The sequence below is a fragment of the Callorhinus ursinus genome, unplaced genomic scaffold (assembly GCF_003265705.2).
Source record: "Callorhinus ursinus isolate GAN/ISIS: 27379988/994484 unplaced genomic scaffold, GSC_fseal_2.0 scaffold34, whole genome shotgun sequence".
Classification (NCBI taxonomy): Eukaryota; Metazoa; Chordata; class Mammalia; order Carnivora; family Otariidae; genus Callorhinus; species Callorhinus ursinus.
Window position 1 is genome coordinate 13,293,292 of NW_027397096.1, and position 17,046 is coordinate 13,310,337.

The 17,046-nt window shown below is 36.2% G+C and overlaps 1 protein-coding gene across 9 annotated transcripts in view; it reads left to right on the forward strand.

Annotated features, from left to right (window-relative positions):
• TRIM37 (tripartite motif containing 37) overlaps positions 1–17,046 on the forward strand; it is a 187,858-nt gene that overhangs the window by 49,201 nt on the left and 121,611 nt on the right. For all 9 annotated transcript variants that reach the window (XM_073879530.1, XM_073879528.1, XM_073879527.1 and 6 more), the window contains 6 exons: positions 6,353–6,393; positions 8,439–8,555; positions 12,448–12,535; positions 14,171–14,293; positions 15,888–16,011; positions 16,872–16,939. In XM_073879530.1, the coding sequence (XP_073735631.1) occupies positions 6,353–6,393; positions 8,439–8,555; positions 12,448–12,535; positions 14,171–14,293; positions 15,888–16,011; positions 16,872–16,939 (561 nt within the window). The remainder of the gene's footprint in view (positions 1–6,352; positions 6,394–8,438; positions 8,556–12,447; positions 12,536–14,170; positions 14,294–15,887; positions 16,012–16,871; positions 16,940–17,046) is intronic.

Consider the following 17,046-nt stretch of genomic DNA (forward strand, 5'->3'; position numbering starts at 1 on the left):
ACAAAGAGAGCGTGCGTGCCCGGAGTAGGGGGGAGGGGTAGAGGGAGAAGCAGACTCTCTGCTAAGCAGGGAGCCCGAACTGGGACTCGATCCCAGAACCCTGGGATCATGACCTGGGCCGAAGGCAGATGCTTAATTGACTGAGCCACCCAGACGCCCTGATTCTCTTTCATTACTTGTTCTTATTTTTGTATTTTCTCCCATTTTTTTGCCCCCATCTTTCTCATCCAGTGGTTGGTTGGTTGGTTTTGACACCTTCTTGATTTTCAGCATTGGTAACATTTTATGATCGCCTATAATTATTGACTTTCTTTTTAACTTTGCAGTTTTTAAAAATTAGGTAAAAGTGACACATAATAAACTGTACTTATTTAAAGTACACAGTTTGGTAAATTTTGACAAATGTATATACTTAAGAAACCATCACTACAATCAAGGTGGTGAACATAATCTATAATCCCCAAGTTTCTTTGTACCTCTTGGTAAGTCCTCCCTCCTCTTGTCTTATTTCCAGGAAACCACTGATCTGTTTTCTGTCTCTGTAGATAAGTTTACATTTTTTGTACTTTTTCTTTTAAGAATTTATTTATTTGTCAGAGAGCGAGCACAAGTAGGGGGAGCGGCAAGAAGCAGACTTCCCACTGGACAAGGAGCCTGATGTGTAGGACTCGATCCCAGGACCTTGGGATCATGACCTGAGCCAAAGGCAGACACTTAACAGACTGAGCCACCTAGGTGTCCCATTTTTTGGACTTTTATACAAATTGAACCTTACAGTATGTTCTCTCATGTGTCTGGATTTTTTCCCTCAGCAAAATTATTTAGAGATCCATGTTGCATGGATCAATAGAGATCAATCTTTGTTGCTGAGTAGTAGCAGCCCATTGTATGCATATGCCATAATTTGTTTATCCATTCACCTGTTGATGGACATAGGGGTTGCTTGTAGTTTTTAGCATTTATACAGAAAACTGCTATGAACTTTTTTTAAAGATTTATTTTTATTTGAGAGACAGCACACGAGTGAGCAGGATGAGGGTCAGAGGGAGAGGGAGAGGGAGAGGCAGAATCTCAAACAGACTCCCTGCTGAGCCATCCAGACACCCCAGTAACATACTATTTTGATTACTGTAGCTTTGTAGTAAATTTTCAAATCAGGAAATACGAGTTCTATAATTATTTTTTTCAATTGAGATATAATTGACATAAAAAAGTTTTAGTTGTACATGATCATTTTCAGGATAGTTTTGGCTATTTGGGAGTCCCTTAGGATTCCATTCGAATTTTAGAATGGGTTTTTCTACTTCTGTAAAAAGTATCATTGGGATTTTGATAGGAATTATGTTGATTCTGTAGATTGTTTTGGGTGGCATTGTCATTTTAACAATATTAAATCTTCCAATGCATGAACATGGGATACCTTTCCATTTATTTAGGACTTCTTTCATTTCTTTCAGTGGTGTTTATAGTTTTTCATGTATAACTCTTCTAACTCCTTGGTTAAATTTATACCTAGGTATTTTACTTTTTTTTTTTTGACATTGTAGATGTATTTTCTTAATTTACTCTTTGAATTCTTCATTGCTAGCATATAGAAATGTAAGTGGTTTTTTTAATGTGTTGATTTTGTGTTCTGCAACTTTGGTGAATTTGCTTATTAGCTTTAATTTTTTTGTGGCATCTTTAGGGTTTTCTATTGACAAGATTGTCATTGCAAACAAATAATTTTACTTTTCCAGTTGGGATGCTTTTTATTTCTTGCTTAATTGCACCCAGTGAAATTTTCAGTATTGTGTTGGATAGAAGTGGTGAAAATGGGCATCCTTGTCTTTTTCCTGATCTTAAGGAAAAAGTTTTTATTGTTTCACCATTGAGTATGATATTCACTCTGGATTTTTTATGTATGGACTTTATGAAGTTGAGGAAATTCTCTTCTATTCCTTTTTCTTGGGTGTTTTTGTCATGAAAGGATATCAGATTTTGTCAGAGGCCTGTATTAATTGAGATGATCATGTGGTTTATTCCTTCATTTTATTGTGGTATATTACATTTAATGATTTTTTTGTATGTTGAACTATCCTTGCATTCCAGGAGTAACTTCCACTTGGTCATGCTATCTAGTCTTTTTAATATACTGTTGAATTCAGTTTGCTGGGCTCTTGTTGAGAATTTCCCTAGCACAATTTTGCAGAGTAGGTATGTTGATTGTCTTGTGGCATATGAGTAAACTTGAGCTCAGTCACATGTCTGGTGTCATGTAGCCATTAAGTGCCAGAGCTAGAAGTCAGACTTAGGTCTGAATATTGTCTAAAGCTTGTGATTCTTACATTTTAATGGAGAGAAATTCTTAAATTGAATATGGGGCATTGCTATACTATAATATTTATTTTCTTTAATAATCCTTGTACATTAATATTGTATCAGTGGTTCTTACCTTTGGTTTTGGCTTGGGAGAAGTACTGGTTTTCCCCAAGTATTAAAATAACCATATTTATTTTGTGATTAAGTTAGATTATGGAGTATAAGGTAAAAATGCCACAAGTATTCAGAGATGGGAAGGATCACTAACCTGGGATAGGTAGGAAAGTTTTATGAACATAATTAGTAGATATTCCCATGGGACAGCACATGGAGGGAGGGACATATTAGCAAATACAGAAATATGCCAAGAGTGATGTATAGTACAGCAGTAAGCCTGTTTTGATTGGAATGGAGAGGCATATTTAAAAATATGGGCAGAGGCTGCTGGGAAGATGGTGGAGTAGGAGGATCCTGGGCTCACCTCTTACAGCTGGCCACCTAGAGAACACCCACATTGGCATAAATAACCCAGAAAACAACCTGAAGACTTGTAGAACAGACTCTCTGCAGCTGGATGTAGACAAGAGGCCACAGCAAAGAGGATCCATCCCCTCCAATTAGCTCTTGGCAAGATCCCATCAAAGCAGTGCCACAAGCCTGGCTGTGTGCAAGCAGCACGGACAAGAGCCAGCACCACTCCAAAGTGAGTCCTGCTCCACGGAGAGGGGAAGATAACCACACACCAGTCTGACTGCGACCTCAGCAGTGGGCTGGGGAGGCAGCTGGTCTGACTGCAGGCCCCACCCACCAATAAAAGCTTGTCAGGGGACAGCACAGGGAAAGTGCCTTGCCGTTTGATGTTACTTCATCTCTGGCAAACACCTCGTCTGACTCAACTCAAGCCCAAGGCAGCCCCAGAGTGGCCCACTAACAGCACAGGCATCAGACTCTACCCACAAGAGTCAGAGAGCCATTGCAGACTGGACTGAAGGCAAACACAGCCCAGCCACAACAGTAAGACACCCTGTAGCAACACATATAGGAGTCACCCCTGAAGCACCATTTTCTGGTGAAGAGGAGACATTGCACTGTGGGGCACTATAGGACCTCTTCATAAAGCCACAACTTTTAAGTGCGGGAGACATAGCTGACTTTTCTGACACATAGAAACGGACACAGTAATAAACAAAATGAGGAGACAGAGGAATATGTCCCCAATGAAAGAGCAGAACAAAATCCTAGCAAGAGACCTAAACCAAATGGAGATAAGTAATATGTCTGATAGTGAATTTAAAGTATTGCTCATAAAGATGCTCACTAGAATTGAGAAAGGAGTGGAGGACCGCCATGAGACCCTCCACAAAGAGATAGGAAAAATAACCAGTTAGAGATAACTCAATAAAATTAAAAATAGACCACCTGGAATAAATAGCAAACAAGAGGAAGTAAAAGAATGGATCAGCAACCTGGAGGACAGAGTAATGGAGAGTAATCAAGCTGAGCAGGTGAGAGGGGAAAAAGTATACACAAAATGAGAATAGACCCAGGGAACTCAGCAATACTGTCAAGCTTAACAGTCGCATGATAGGGATCGCATAAAGAGAGAGAGAAATGGGAGCAAAAGATTTATTTGAAGAAATAATGGCTGAGGACTTCCTGAATCTGGGGAAGGAAAGAGAAATCCAGATCCAGGAGGCTCAGAGAGCTCCCCAAAAAACCAACCCAAAGAGGTCTGCACCAAGACAAAGTAAATAAGATGGCCAAAAGTAGTGATAAAGAGAGAATTTTAAAAGCAGCAAGAGAAAGGAAAGCAGTTACATACAAAGGAAACCTCATAAGACTATCAGTGGATTTTTCATCAGAAACTTTGCAGGCCAGAAGGGAGCAGCATGATATATTCAAAATGCTAAAAGGAAAAAATCTGCAGCCAAGAATGCTCTATCCAGTAAGGCTTTCATTCAGAATAGAAGGAGAAGTAGAATTTCCCAGAAAAACAAAAGTTAAAGGAATTCATGACTGGGAGCAAAACCAGCCATGTTCCTATCACAAATGACGCCATTGGCCTGTGGGTCCCAAATCCACAGTCCAGCTGCCTTTCTGCCCGAGTCAGCATGCACTGCCTGCCACCTACTCAGTGCAAGTCAACACATCATCACCTGAGAACAAGGATTCAAACTGATGCTCTTCCCCTCAAATTCCAACCCCTGTGCTCAAGTTTGTGCACAAAGGTGGGCATAATTATAACAGCAGAATGAAGCAACCCAAAGAGTGACACTAACTCTGTGGAATGTATAATGGATAAAAGGAGTGTGCTAGGTTGAGAACATCTCCAACAAACACATCAAAGAACAATACATACAGCATGATTCTGTTTACTAAAACACCCCCCCCAAATAAAAAATAAAAATATGGACTGGTCACTCCCTATCACTCCCAACTTTTTTTTTTTAAGATTTTATTTATTTTAGAGAGTGCTCACAAGCGGTTGGGGGGGAGGGGCAGAAGGAGAGGAAAGGAGAGAATCTCAAGCAGACACCACACTGAGTGCAGAGCCTGACATGGGGCTCCATCTCCCAACCCTGAGATCATGACCTGAGGTGAAATCAAGAGTTGGATGCCTAACCGACTGAGACACCCAGGAACCCCAGTCCCAACTTTTATAGAGCTTATAGTGTAGTAGGGCAAAGGAAACCCAACAAATAAGTCAGTGTAATAAAGTGTTAAAGGACAGTGAAGGGAGTACAGGTTGCTATGGTAATCTGTGGAGAGTCAGGGCAAGCTTTCTGGAGGAAGTGACGTATAAACTGAAATCTAAAGGATGAGTAGGGATGATGTAGTTGAAGAGAGGTGTTGAAGAATATCCTGGGCAGAGAGGGGAAATATATCTAAAAGCTTAACCTTTTTGGGTCTCCTAGAGTGAGGTAGAAGATGAGACTAGAGGGGGTGGGCTGAAACCAGCCCTAAAAGAGTACTGTGGATTTAGCTGAGCATTGTTTGAGAGTACAAAACCTGACCCAAATCTTATGTTTGCTGAGGGACCAAAGAAATTATCTTCAAGGTTAAGAGAGAAATCCTTTTGTGTCTATTTTCTTTTTCTTCCAGCTTTATATTGTTTACTGTAAAGTACCCTTTTCTTTATTATGTTTTATCTTTTATAATCCTTTAAAGTTTCCTTGGGAGTTTCATTTCTGAGTTAATTATTTGACTTTAAAAGCTTATGTTCTTTTATAGAACTAGAAAGGGATAAATAGAAATAACAGCCATGGGAAGTACATAGGTATGGGAGTATAGTTAGTTACTTACCTTGAAACATTTACTAGTCAATTAAAACATTTAATATTTAACCAGGAAGCTATTGTTTTTGGAAGGGTATTCAGAAAATCTTAATATCTCCTTTGTATATGATATAGAACTGTTCCCTATCCAGTAATAATTAAAATGATTAAATTAATAAAATTTGAAGCTTAGTAGAGATATTGTTCTCTTATAAAAGCTTTCTATAATTGTGAAGAAACCAGATTATGCAGATATTATATTACTGAACTATAGAACTCTTAAGACATAAAGTTTTGTATTGCTTTTTCATATTTTAGGTCTAATTTGTATATCCATATTATATATTCTTCAAAATTAGTTTACTTTTCAGAAAGGAATTTAATAGCACCTTAGACTTTCGCAGGGATTTTATGAGAGGTTAGTTAGAAGTTAATCATCATTGGTTTATTTTTAGAGTGGTGGTTACTCTATCATTGTTTTTGTGAAGATTATCAACATCTTCCTTGTGGGATCCAGATAGTCTCAGGATCACTTTCTTTCCTATGAGAAAATAGCTTCTTAACTATTTTGGAATGAGTTCTGTCCCTTTGAAAATTTGTCCCTGTCATGATGATAATGAGAAGGAGACAGTAGATTGATTGCCTGCTATTTCTATAAGTACCTTTATAATTAATTCAGGCACTAGAGAGTTAAACTCATTAAATTTGGTATGTAAGTATTCAGTATGTACAAATTAATGTTTCTATAATCAAAATCTAATTTTTTGCCTCCTTAGCGCTGGCTGACAGAACAGAGAGCTCAATGCCCTCATTGCCGGTAAGTGCTTTGCTATGATTATTGGTGAATTTGGAAAATAGTAAGGTGATGGGATTAGAGTGCCATAATATTCAGTTTTTCTTCATCCTACCACATTTCTCCTCTTTGTGAATACAGTTGAAAAGAAAATAACCTGTCCAGATAAAGAAATGCACACTAATTTATCTGACTCAGAATTATGCAGAATGGATTACATTGTTTACTAGAGTAGCATTGTGTAACAACTTTTATAATTGAAAAGTTTTGTTTTTTTTTTTTAGAGAGGGAGGGGGAGGAGCAGAAGGAGATGGGGAAAGAATTTTTTTTTAAAGATTTGAGAGCATGAACCTGCATGAGTGGGTTGGGGACGGATAGAGGGAGAGAGAGTCTTAAGCAGGCTCCACGTCCAGCGTGAACTGAACATGGAGCTCAGACCCATGACCCTGAGAGCATGACCTGAGCCAAAATCAAGAGTCGGATGCTTAACTGACTAAGCTACCCAGCCGCCCCTAAAATTGAAAAGTTTTCTAATTAATACAGATAAATAAAATAAAAAGTCTTCTATTTCTGATACTCCCTGCCTAATCTTTTCATTAAATAACACTTTCAAAAGAAATGGTTAGATTTCGTGTCTATTCTTCTAGACATTTTTCTAGGAGTATACTGATGTGTATACATACAAATTTTTTTCTTAAAACACACAAATGATATAATACTATTTTGGAGTTTTTTTTTTCATGTAAAATATGGTGGGACTTTTCCTTGATATGTACAAGGAAGTTTTTTAAGGAAGTGTGGATAATCTCTATAACTATATGTTGATTTATTTATACTTATATTCAGAGACATTTAGGTGGTTTCCACTTTTTGGTTTTTTTCATATAATATGGCAGATTACATTGAAAGGTTTTTACCATTTTACATTCCTAATAATAGATACAAAATTGCCTTTTTCTCACATTCTTGCCAATACTGATTATTATAAGTCTTTTTGTCATTCCATTAAATGAAAAAAGGCATCTCGTTTTTAATATGCTTTTTAAAAAAATGATTGAAACTGAGCATCTTTTGAAACATTTAGCTACTTATATTTCTTTTTTGCTTATACTAGCTCTTCACCTCATTTGATTGTCCATTTTCATCATGTATTGTTTACTTTTTTCATATTAACTTTTAAGAAAACCAGCACTATCAAATAGAACTTTCCGTAATGATGGAGATGTCCTATAGCTTTGCTGTCCAATTCCACTAGGTACATGTGGCAGTTGAGCACTTGAAATTTGTCTAGTGTGACTATAATGAAATTTTATTCTTATTTAATTTTAACTAATTTGAATTTTAAAAAGTCACATGTGGCTGTTGGCTCTCATTTTGGACAGCATAATTTTAGACTGAGGAATTGAGAATTCAGTGTGTAATCTGAATTTTTTTTTTTGTAAGTGACCTATTAAGGTAAAAATAAGTTGCAAACCATACTTTTCATTGAGTCTGTTTTATTTTAATAATAATATGGTATGAGTATGATTGTTAGCTCTGTTTTGAGGAATGTGTTTGATAATTTCTTTTTTTACAACTATCCTTCTTCGCTCTGTGTAATGTCCTTAAGTTTTATGCATGTTGTAGCATATGTCAGAGTTTCATTCCTTCTTAAGGCTGGTTAATATTCCATCATGTACATGTATCACATTTTGTTTATTCATCTGTTGATGGACATTTGGATTGCTTCCACTTTTGGGCTTATTGTGAATAATGCTGCTATGATCATGGGTGTTCATCTTTTCTAGACCTGTCTTCAGTTTTTTTGAATATATACCCAGAAATGGTATTGCTGGATTATATGGTAATTATGTTTTTAGTATTTTGAGGTATAGTCAGCAAATAAAATTGTAAGATATTTAAAGTGTACAGTGTGATGATTTATTATATGTATGTATACATTGTGAAAAGTTTCCCTCTGTTGATTTAATTAACACACTCATCTTGCATGATTACCTTTGGAATGTGTTTATGTTAAAAAATAGTCTCAAATTCCTAAATTAGAATATATGTACATTTTTTTTTTCCAGTGCTCCACTCCAGCTACGAGAACTAGTGAACTGTCGTTGGGCAGAAGAAGTAACACAGCAGCTTGATACTCTTCAACTCTGCAGTCTCACCAAACATGAAGAAAATGAAAAGGACAAGTATGTCCTCAGTTTCTTTCTTCAAGTATTTCGTAGATGTTGCTCTATGTTAATTTTATTTTTTAAAGATTTTATTTATTTGACAGAGTACAAGCAGGGGGAATGGGAGATGGAGAAGCAGGCTCTCCGCTGAGCAGGGAGCTGGACTCAGGGCTTGATTCCAAGACCCCGGGATCATGACCTGAGCTGAAGGCAGATGCTCAACCGACTAAGCCACCCAGGCGCCCCTACCCTATGTTATTTTAATGACACTGTTGAAAGTTTCTTTTTTGTTTTAGGTGAATACTTAAGTATTTTTCTTCGGGCATGGTATGGGTATCCCTGTTTTGAAAGACCCTTCTAATTCTTGATTGGCTTCTTTTATGAGAGCCTCTCGTGAAAGGAGTAGAACTGCTAGATGCCTGCTGGCCCCTCTTCCCTTGGTTTGCTACAGGTGTATATAGGCCATCGATAAAGAACTGTTCTGATAAATTTCCTGTATTATAAAAGCTGTGTTCTAAATTTGGTAGTATGGAAGTCAGGCTAAATGAGCTTCCAGGTAGTATCTAATATGCTGTTTTTTTTACACTTTTATTATGAGAAATAGAAAATATAGACCTGTTGAGGTATTTAAGCTCAGTGTACTTCATTAGTGAGAAGTTTTTTTTTCTTTCTCTTTTATTAGAAAGAGCACATGGGGGGAGGGGCAGAGGGAGAGGGAGGAGAAAAGCAGACTCCCCACTGATTGCGGAGCCTGACACGGTGCTCAGTCTCACAACCCTGAGATATGACCTGAGCTGAAATCAAGAGTTGGACACTCAACCGACTGAGCCACCTAGGCGCCCCTAGTGAGAAGCTTTTTAAAGAAATGCAACAGTGTGTCTCCTTTTTTTTTTTTAAGGTTTTATTTATTTATTAGAGCACAGAGGGAGAGTGAGAGAGAGAAGCAGGCTCCCTGGACGCAGGGCTCGATCCCAGGACCCTGGGATCATGACCTGAGCCGAAGGCAGATGCTTAACTAAGTGAGCCACCCAGGCACCCCAGTGTGTCTCTTTTATAGGCAACAGAAAACTGAAAAAAAAATTTTTTTAAGATTTTATTTGACAGAGAGCACAAGCAGGGGGAGTGGCAGGCAGAGGGAGAGGGAGAAGCAGGCTCCCTACTGAGCAAGGAACCCAGTGTGGGGCTTGATCCCAGGACCCTGGGATCATGACCTGAGCTGAAGGCAGATGCTTAAGCAACTGAGCTACCTAGAGCCCCAATTTTTTTTTTTAGTGTAGTAAAATGCACAGTATATAAAATTTACTTCTTAACCATTTTTAAGGTTACAGTTCAGTAGTGTTAAATATATTCATATTATATACTAGGCCCCAGAACTTTTTCATCTTGCAAATCTGAAACTCTCTACCCATTAAACAATAATTCCCCATTTCTCCTTCCACCAACCCTGGCAACCACCATTTCACTTTCTGTTTCTATAAGTTTGACCACTCTAGATTGCTCATGTAAATAAAATCACACAGTTTTGTCTTTTTGCTACTGTCTTCCTTGACTTTACATAATGTAGTTTATATCAAAATTTCATTCCTTTTTAAGGCTGATTAATAATACATCATGTATATATATCACATTTTGTTATCCGTTATCTGTTGATGGACATTTGGATTGCTTCCACTTTTGGGCTATTGGGAACAATGCTGCTTATGATCATGGGTGTTCATCTTTTCTAGATCTTGCCTTCAATTTTTTCTTTCTTTCTTTCTTTTTTTTTTTTTTTTTTTAAGATTTTTAAGTAATCTCTACACCTCAGTGTGGAGCTCGAGATCAAGAGTTGCACACCCTACTGGCTGAGCCAGCTAGGCACCCCTCTTTTGGCTATATACCCGGCAGTGATATTGCTGGATTATATGGAATTCTGTTTTAAATATTTTGAAGAACTTTCATACTGTTTTTTGTTTTTTTTTTAAAGATTTTATTTATTTGACAGAGACACAGTGAGAGAGGGAACACAAGCAGGGGGAGTGGGAGAGGGAGAAGCAGGCTTCCCGCTGAGCAGGGAGCCTGATGTGGGGCTCGATCCCAGGACCCTGGGTTCATGACGTGAGCCGAAGGCAGACGCTTAACAACTGAGCCACCCGGGCACCCCTTCATACTGTTTTCTATGGCAGCTATACCATGTTAAATTCCTACCAACAGTGTACAGGATTCCAATTTCTCCACATTCTTGCCAACACTTGTTGTTTTATTTTTTTGATAGTAACCATCCTAATGGGTATGAGGAAATGTCTTATGGTTTTGATTTGCATTTATCTGTTGATTTGGATGATTTTCATAATGCTTATTGGTTATTAGTACATCTTTGGAGAACAGTGTCTTTTAAGTCCTTTGCCCATATTTTAATCGGGTGTTTGGGGTTTTTTTGGTTGTTTTCTGTTGTTGAATTGTAGGAGTTCTTTATATATTTTGGATATTAACTCCTTTATCAGATATATGATTTGCAAATACAGTCTCTTAATCCATAGATTGCCCTTTGTTTATTGTGTCCTTTGAGGTACACAAGTTTAGGATTTTTCTTTAAGATTTATTAATGTATTTTAGAGAGAAGGAGCACACAACTAAAAGGGGCAGAGGGAGAGGGAGAGAGAATTCTCATGCAGAGAATCTCATGCAGACTCACTGAGCTCGGAGCCCAGTGCGGTGCTTGATCTCACAACCATGAGATCATGACCTGAGCTGAAACCAAGAGTTGGATGCTTTACTGTGCCATCCAGGCAGCCCCAGAAATTTTAACTTTAAATATAGTTCAGTTTATTTTTGTCTCTGTTGCATGTGCTTTTGGTGTCCTCTTTAAGAAATAATTTCAAAATCCAGTATCATAAAGCTTTTCCCCTGTGTTTTCTTCTAAGAATTACATTATATGAGAACATATAAAATGTATATTCATTTGCAAATCTTTTGTTGTAGGATCAAAGTCTTTGATTAGGTCTTATGTTTAGGTCTTTGACTACTTTGAGTTAAATTTTGCATATGATAAAAGCTAAAGGTGTTTATATGCTAGGGCTGCCATAACAACACCCCAGACTGGATGGCTTACATAACAGAAATTTATTTTCTCATGGTTTTGGGGCTGGAAGTTTAAGGTTAAGGTATTATGAGGGTTGGTTTCTCTTTGACTTGGATTAGGGCTCTTCCTCACTGTGTCCTCACAGGACCTTTTCTCTGTCTGTGCACACTTCTGGTATCTTTCTCTTCTTGGACAGACCAGTTTTGTTGGGGTAGGGTACCAACCTTATGACCTCATTTAACCTTCATTACCTCCTTAAAGACCCTATCTCCAAATACATTTACATTAGGGTTTCAACATAGGAATTGGGGAGGATGCAGTTTGGTTCATATTCATGTTTTACATGTGGATATCCATTTTAAGGGGAAACTCATTTTTTAAAATTGAGTTGTTCATTTCTTATGAGGATATGGTATTACACAATTGCATTTGTCTTGATTTTTGTTAGCATTGGTCACATGTGGGGCAAATTTTTGTATATGCATACATACTCATGTAGGTATAGATTCATAATGTGATTTGCTCAAAATGTAGTAAGGTAGATCTTAATCTATAGTGATGCTAGAAAATGATGTTATATTTATACTTTATTTAGAAATTAGTCTGCATTTTTCATGATTCTAAAGTATTTATAAATTAATGAAACAATATTTTAAAAAATTTTGTGTCCACATGTGATTTATTTTAGCTTAATTTGTAGAAGCATGGAATGCATTTTATATCATTTCCTGAGATATAATAGTTTAAAATTGACTAACCTGTTTCCCAAACTTAGGAATTTGTTGAGGTAATTATGTTATAATTTTAATTTATTTAATTTAATCTATATTTTCTTTTCATAATATATAGATGTGAAAATCACCATGAAAAACTTAGTGTATTTTGCTGGACTTGTAAGAAGTGTATCTGCCATCAGTGTGCACTTTGGGGAGGAATGGTGAGCAGAAAATATTTAGCATATTACTTTTAGCTAGAAATACTTGTTTGATTTAGATAGAGAATAATATTTTACTCTGCTTATAGAATGAAATTTAAATGTATCTGATTTATAGCAGAAGGTATCATACCACAACCTTCCTTTGTGGGAAATGTTGATGTGGAATGTGCACCTCTTACAGAAACATATTATTTTAATTGAAAACATATAAACATTTATTTGCAAATCTTTTGTTGTAGGATCAAAGTCTTATCTTTGATTAAAGGCCAGTTGATCTAATGTCCTGGCCACAATTTCCAATTTTGGTTTTCTTTAAAATGGAACAACAACTTTAGATATTTGTAACACAATATGAATGCAAACATCTGGATCCTTATGGTTGTGTTTTTTTCCTTTTTCCATTCTAATTCAAAAGTCATTTTTTAAGGCATCATACCTTTTATCAAGTCTAAAACACTGAAGTTAGTTTTCCTGGAAACAGCTTTTTATTTCACAGTTGTGTCTGTTGTTTAATTAATACCTAATTAAATTGTATACTTATGTAATAGGTACAATTAATGTAAATAGGCTTGAAAATAAACACAATGGGTTCTTGGTGGGGAGAGTTAGTTATAGTGGGAGCAGAAGTTGCTAGACAACTAGACATATCTGTTAGCAATAAGAATTGATCGTTCTTGGGGCGCCTGGGTAGTTCAGTCGGTTAAGCATCCATCTCAGCTCAGGCCCTGAGTTGGGCTTCATGCTGGGTGTGGAACCTACCTAAAAAAAAAAAAAAAAGTAATCATTCTTTGGGCTTCAGCACATTTTAGGGAGAGAATGACAGGCATCTTTGTTGAGTAGAGCTCAATAGAGAGTTTTCTGTTAAGATTTGAAAACAATGTGATGAGTAGAAAGAATTGAATTCTTACAATTTAGTACTTAAATACATGGGTTTCTAAGAAGCAATGGAAACATTCTTTTCCATATTTAAGTGGATATGCAAAAATCTACATCTTTTTTATCTTAGAGACCATGGTTGGGTACTTTGGTTGAACAAGACAGTTCTAGTAAGAACTTACCTGTTAATAGGCAGTTTCTTTTTTTTCTTTTTTTAAGATTTATTCATTTTAGACAGCATGAATGGGAGAGGGGGAGAGAATCCCAAGCAGACCCCATGCTGAGCACAGAGCCCAATGCAGGGCTCGACCTCATGACCTGAGCTGAAATCAAGAGTTGGATGCTGAACCGAATGAGCCACCCAGGCACCCAAGAAGGAGTTAATTTTGCAAAGGCCTAATGAAAAGAACTTTGAAAACATGAAAAAGGCTAGTGCTGACCAAGAAGAGAGTGGCAAATAAAGTTGTGTCAGATGGTTTGAGCCATGGTTAAAGATTTTGGTTCTTTCTAATGAGTACAAATTTCTAAATAAGTGTAAATGTTTTACTAAAGTTCTTTATCTGCAATTTTAAGGATTTTCTATATGGGCCAAGTGATTTTAAGAAAGCTTTAATTGATTTTAACAAAGTAAAGACAGCCAGAAAAAATTCATTTGAAAATATTTACCAGTTTACTAGCATCCATGGAGTGTTAATAAAGAAGTATAAATGGTTGAGGTAAAAAAAAATGTTCTAAAATTATTTTTATTAATTTAAATAGCATGGTGGACATACCTTTAAACCTTTGGCAGAAATTTATGAGCAGCATGTTACTAAAGTGAATGAAGAGGTAGCCAAACTTCGTCGGCGTCTCATGGAACTGATCAGCTTAGTTCAAGAAGTGGTAAGACTGCTGCTGAAAGATCATTATCCATTTTATAGTCTGGCCTATGTAATATATATTTTTTTATGATATAAATCAATTATGTTGAAATCAAGATTTGAAAATCTGATATATTTATAGTCAGTTTCACCAACTTCAAACTAGCTGAGGAATTTGTATCCAAACCCCTGGCCTTTCCACATTTGGAGCCAGAGAATCCTTTTCTTATGTAGAAACAGAAAATGAATGTATTAAATAAGCCTGTGTGATACAGGGAGTCAGTAACCGACTCCTAAAGAGTCAATATTGACTTTTACAAAGTCATTAAGTCATTCATTCTTTGGACCCTCAGCTTTTGGAAGTGTTTTTGCTACCAGTGAATGAACTATTTCTGATGTTTTGAATTAGAACTCTACAGAACTGAAAGAGTAATATTTAACCCTACTCTTCAGATACTTTATGTGTCAAACAGCTTTGGTGAGGTATTTACCATTTGTAATATTATTTGTTTGAGGAAATGTGATAAGTTTCAAACATTTAAGCACCAAATATGCTTTTGGAATATATTTTGTTTAAAGTTGCCAGAATGATAGTTGTAACTAGTGAGGTTTGAGGACCATCCCTAACTTAAGATGTCTTCGTTTTACCCTCTCAGGAATCAAGATTCAAACCATTGTTTTATAACATTTCTTATACAAAAAGTAATGTTTCTGAGTTACATATATGCTACCTATGAAGTAATTTTGGAATATAAACAAGCTGAATGGCTTCTCTTTGGACTTCATCTAACTACCTTTTTTTCTATTATTTTCTCTTGTCAACATAATGTGGTTGTTAGGGAGGGTGTTCTAATTTGAAATTCTCACTGCTTGTATTTATAATAACAATAGATATAGGAAAGATTGCTTTCTGTTTTTGGTGGCATGCTTTTATGAAATCTGCAGTGTACTCTGCAATCTTTGAAAATCTTTTTTTTCTTATGAAAAAATTTAAAACTTTGTAAACTAGAGTAGAGCGGTTTTTGAAATTTTTCATTTGTTTTAGGGTTTTGCATGATGTGAACCTGGCGTCAGTATACTCTTATTTTTGAGTAGTGGTTTTCTCTCAGATATGATTGGGACTTTGAGTATGTGTTTTGTATATGGTACCTAACCAATATTTTTTAATTACGCATCTTTCACTGTTAAAAGAACATGTACTTTATTAAGCTTTGTTTACATTTACAAGTTTTGTTCCTGATTTGTTTCAGTGCACAATTTTTTAAAGCAGTTTCATATGACATATAAGCATTTAAAAAGTGTTATTGGGTTGCAACTTTTTTTTTTAAGATTTTATTTATTTATTTGACAGCAGAAGCAGGGGGAGCAACAAGCAGAGGGAGAAGCAGGTTCCCTGCTGAGCAAGGAGCCCGATGCAGGACTTGATCCTAGGACTCTGGGATCATGACCTGAGCTGAAGGCAGCCGCTTAACTGACTGAGCCACCCAGGCACCCTGGGCTGCAACTTTTAAAGAGGAAATCAACTGACTTTAAGAATAATTGCAGTGATTGTATTAATGTATGTTTGCTTTTGTTTTAAAAATTCTTCAGTTTTTTTTTCCCTCTTTATCTTCTAGGAAAGAAACGTAGAAGCTGTTCGAAATGCAAAAGATGAGCGTGTTCGGGAAATTAGGAATGCAGTGGAGATGATGATTGCACGGTTAGACACACAATTGAAGAATAAGCTCATAACACTAATGGGTGAGTGTTTTCCTATGCTGTTGGAATATGTGGTGCCTCCTTGAGGTTTAGTCTTGAAAGAGTAAAGGTTGATGAATTGTTACAGGCTTGGAAAAGATTGCTTTCAAAAGTAAAAGTTCCACCTATTAAATGTATCAAATAATAGTACACATAATTGATAATAACTTCTGCTAAACTCATGGGTGTGTATGCTTCTAGCTCTTTAGTGATTTACAAAGAAAATGGTCTGATTTGGCAGGCATGCCTGCCTTGTCATCGTCTTTTTTTTTTCAACATGTAAAGCAGTTTCTTCCTTCTCTGTAGTAATTCTGTAATAATAATTCCTTATTCTTGTGTGTTTCCAGCTTCTTGAGACTACTTCTGTCTGGGCTTTTTTTTTTTTTTTTTTTAAATACAGATTATTATGTTTAAAGAACATACCTTTTGCTGACATGTAGTGTAACATCTGGCCAACTTACTATAGTCCTCTTTTTAAGCCTTAGTTACATTCTGGGAAAGAATTACTTCAGAAGAGTTGATTGAGTTAAAAAATGTACTTTTCTAGATATTTATATTCCTTTGGAAGAAACAGTAACGTTAATTTCCTTACAGAATATATTGTCATTGTATTTCTAGATGAATTTAACAGACCTGCAGTTTGTTTAAAATTGTAGTTAGGGTTGATTCTGAAATTCCCTTGTCAAAGCTACTACAATATTAGATTGAACCTTTTAAAGCTCTGGGAAAATGTTTTAGGGTAGCTGTAGTGAAGTTTTATTTACTTGAAATTGATTCCTTGTTATTGACTATGTTCAATGAAAGTTAATTTCATTCTTAACCAGTAATGAGCCTGAGTGTTGGTGTTTTGTGTTTTTAAATAGGTCAGAAGACATCTCTAACACAAGAAACAGAGCTCTTGGAATCCTTACTTCAGGAGGTAGAGCACCAGGTGATGAAATAATAAATGTAATGAAATAAAGTCTGTCAACAGGCTCTAAAAAAAATTTTTTTTTCGTTTTTTTTTTTTTTTAAGATTTTATTTATTTATTTGACAGA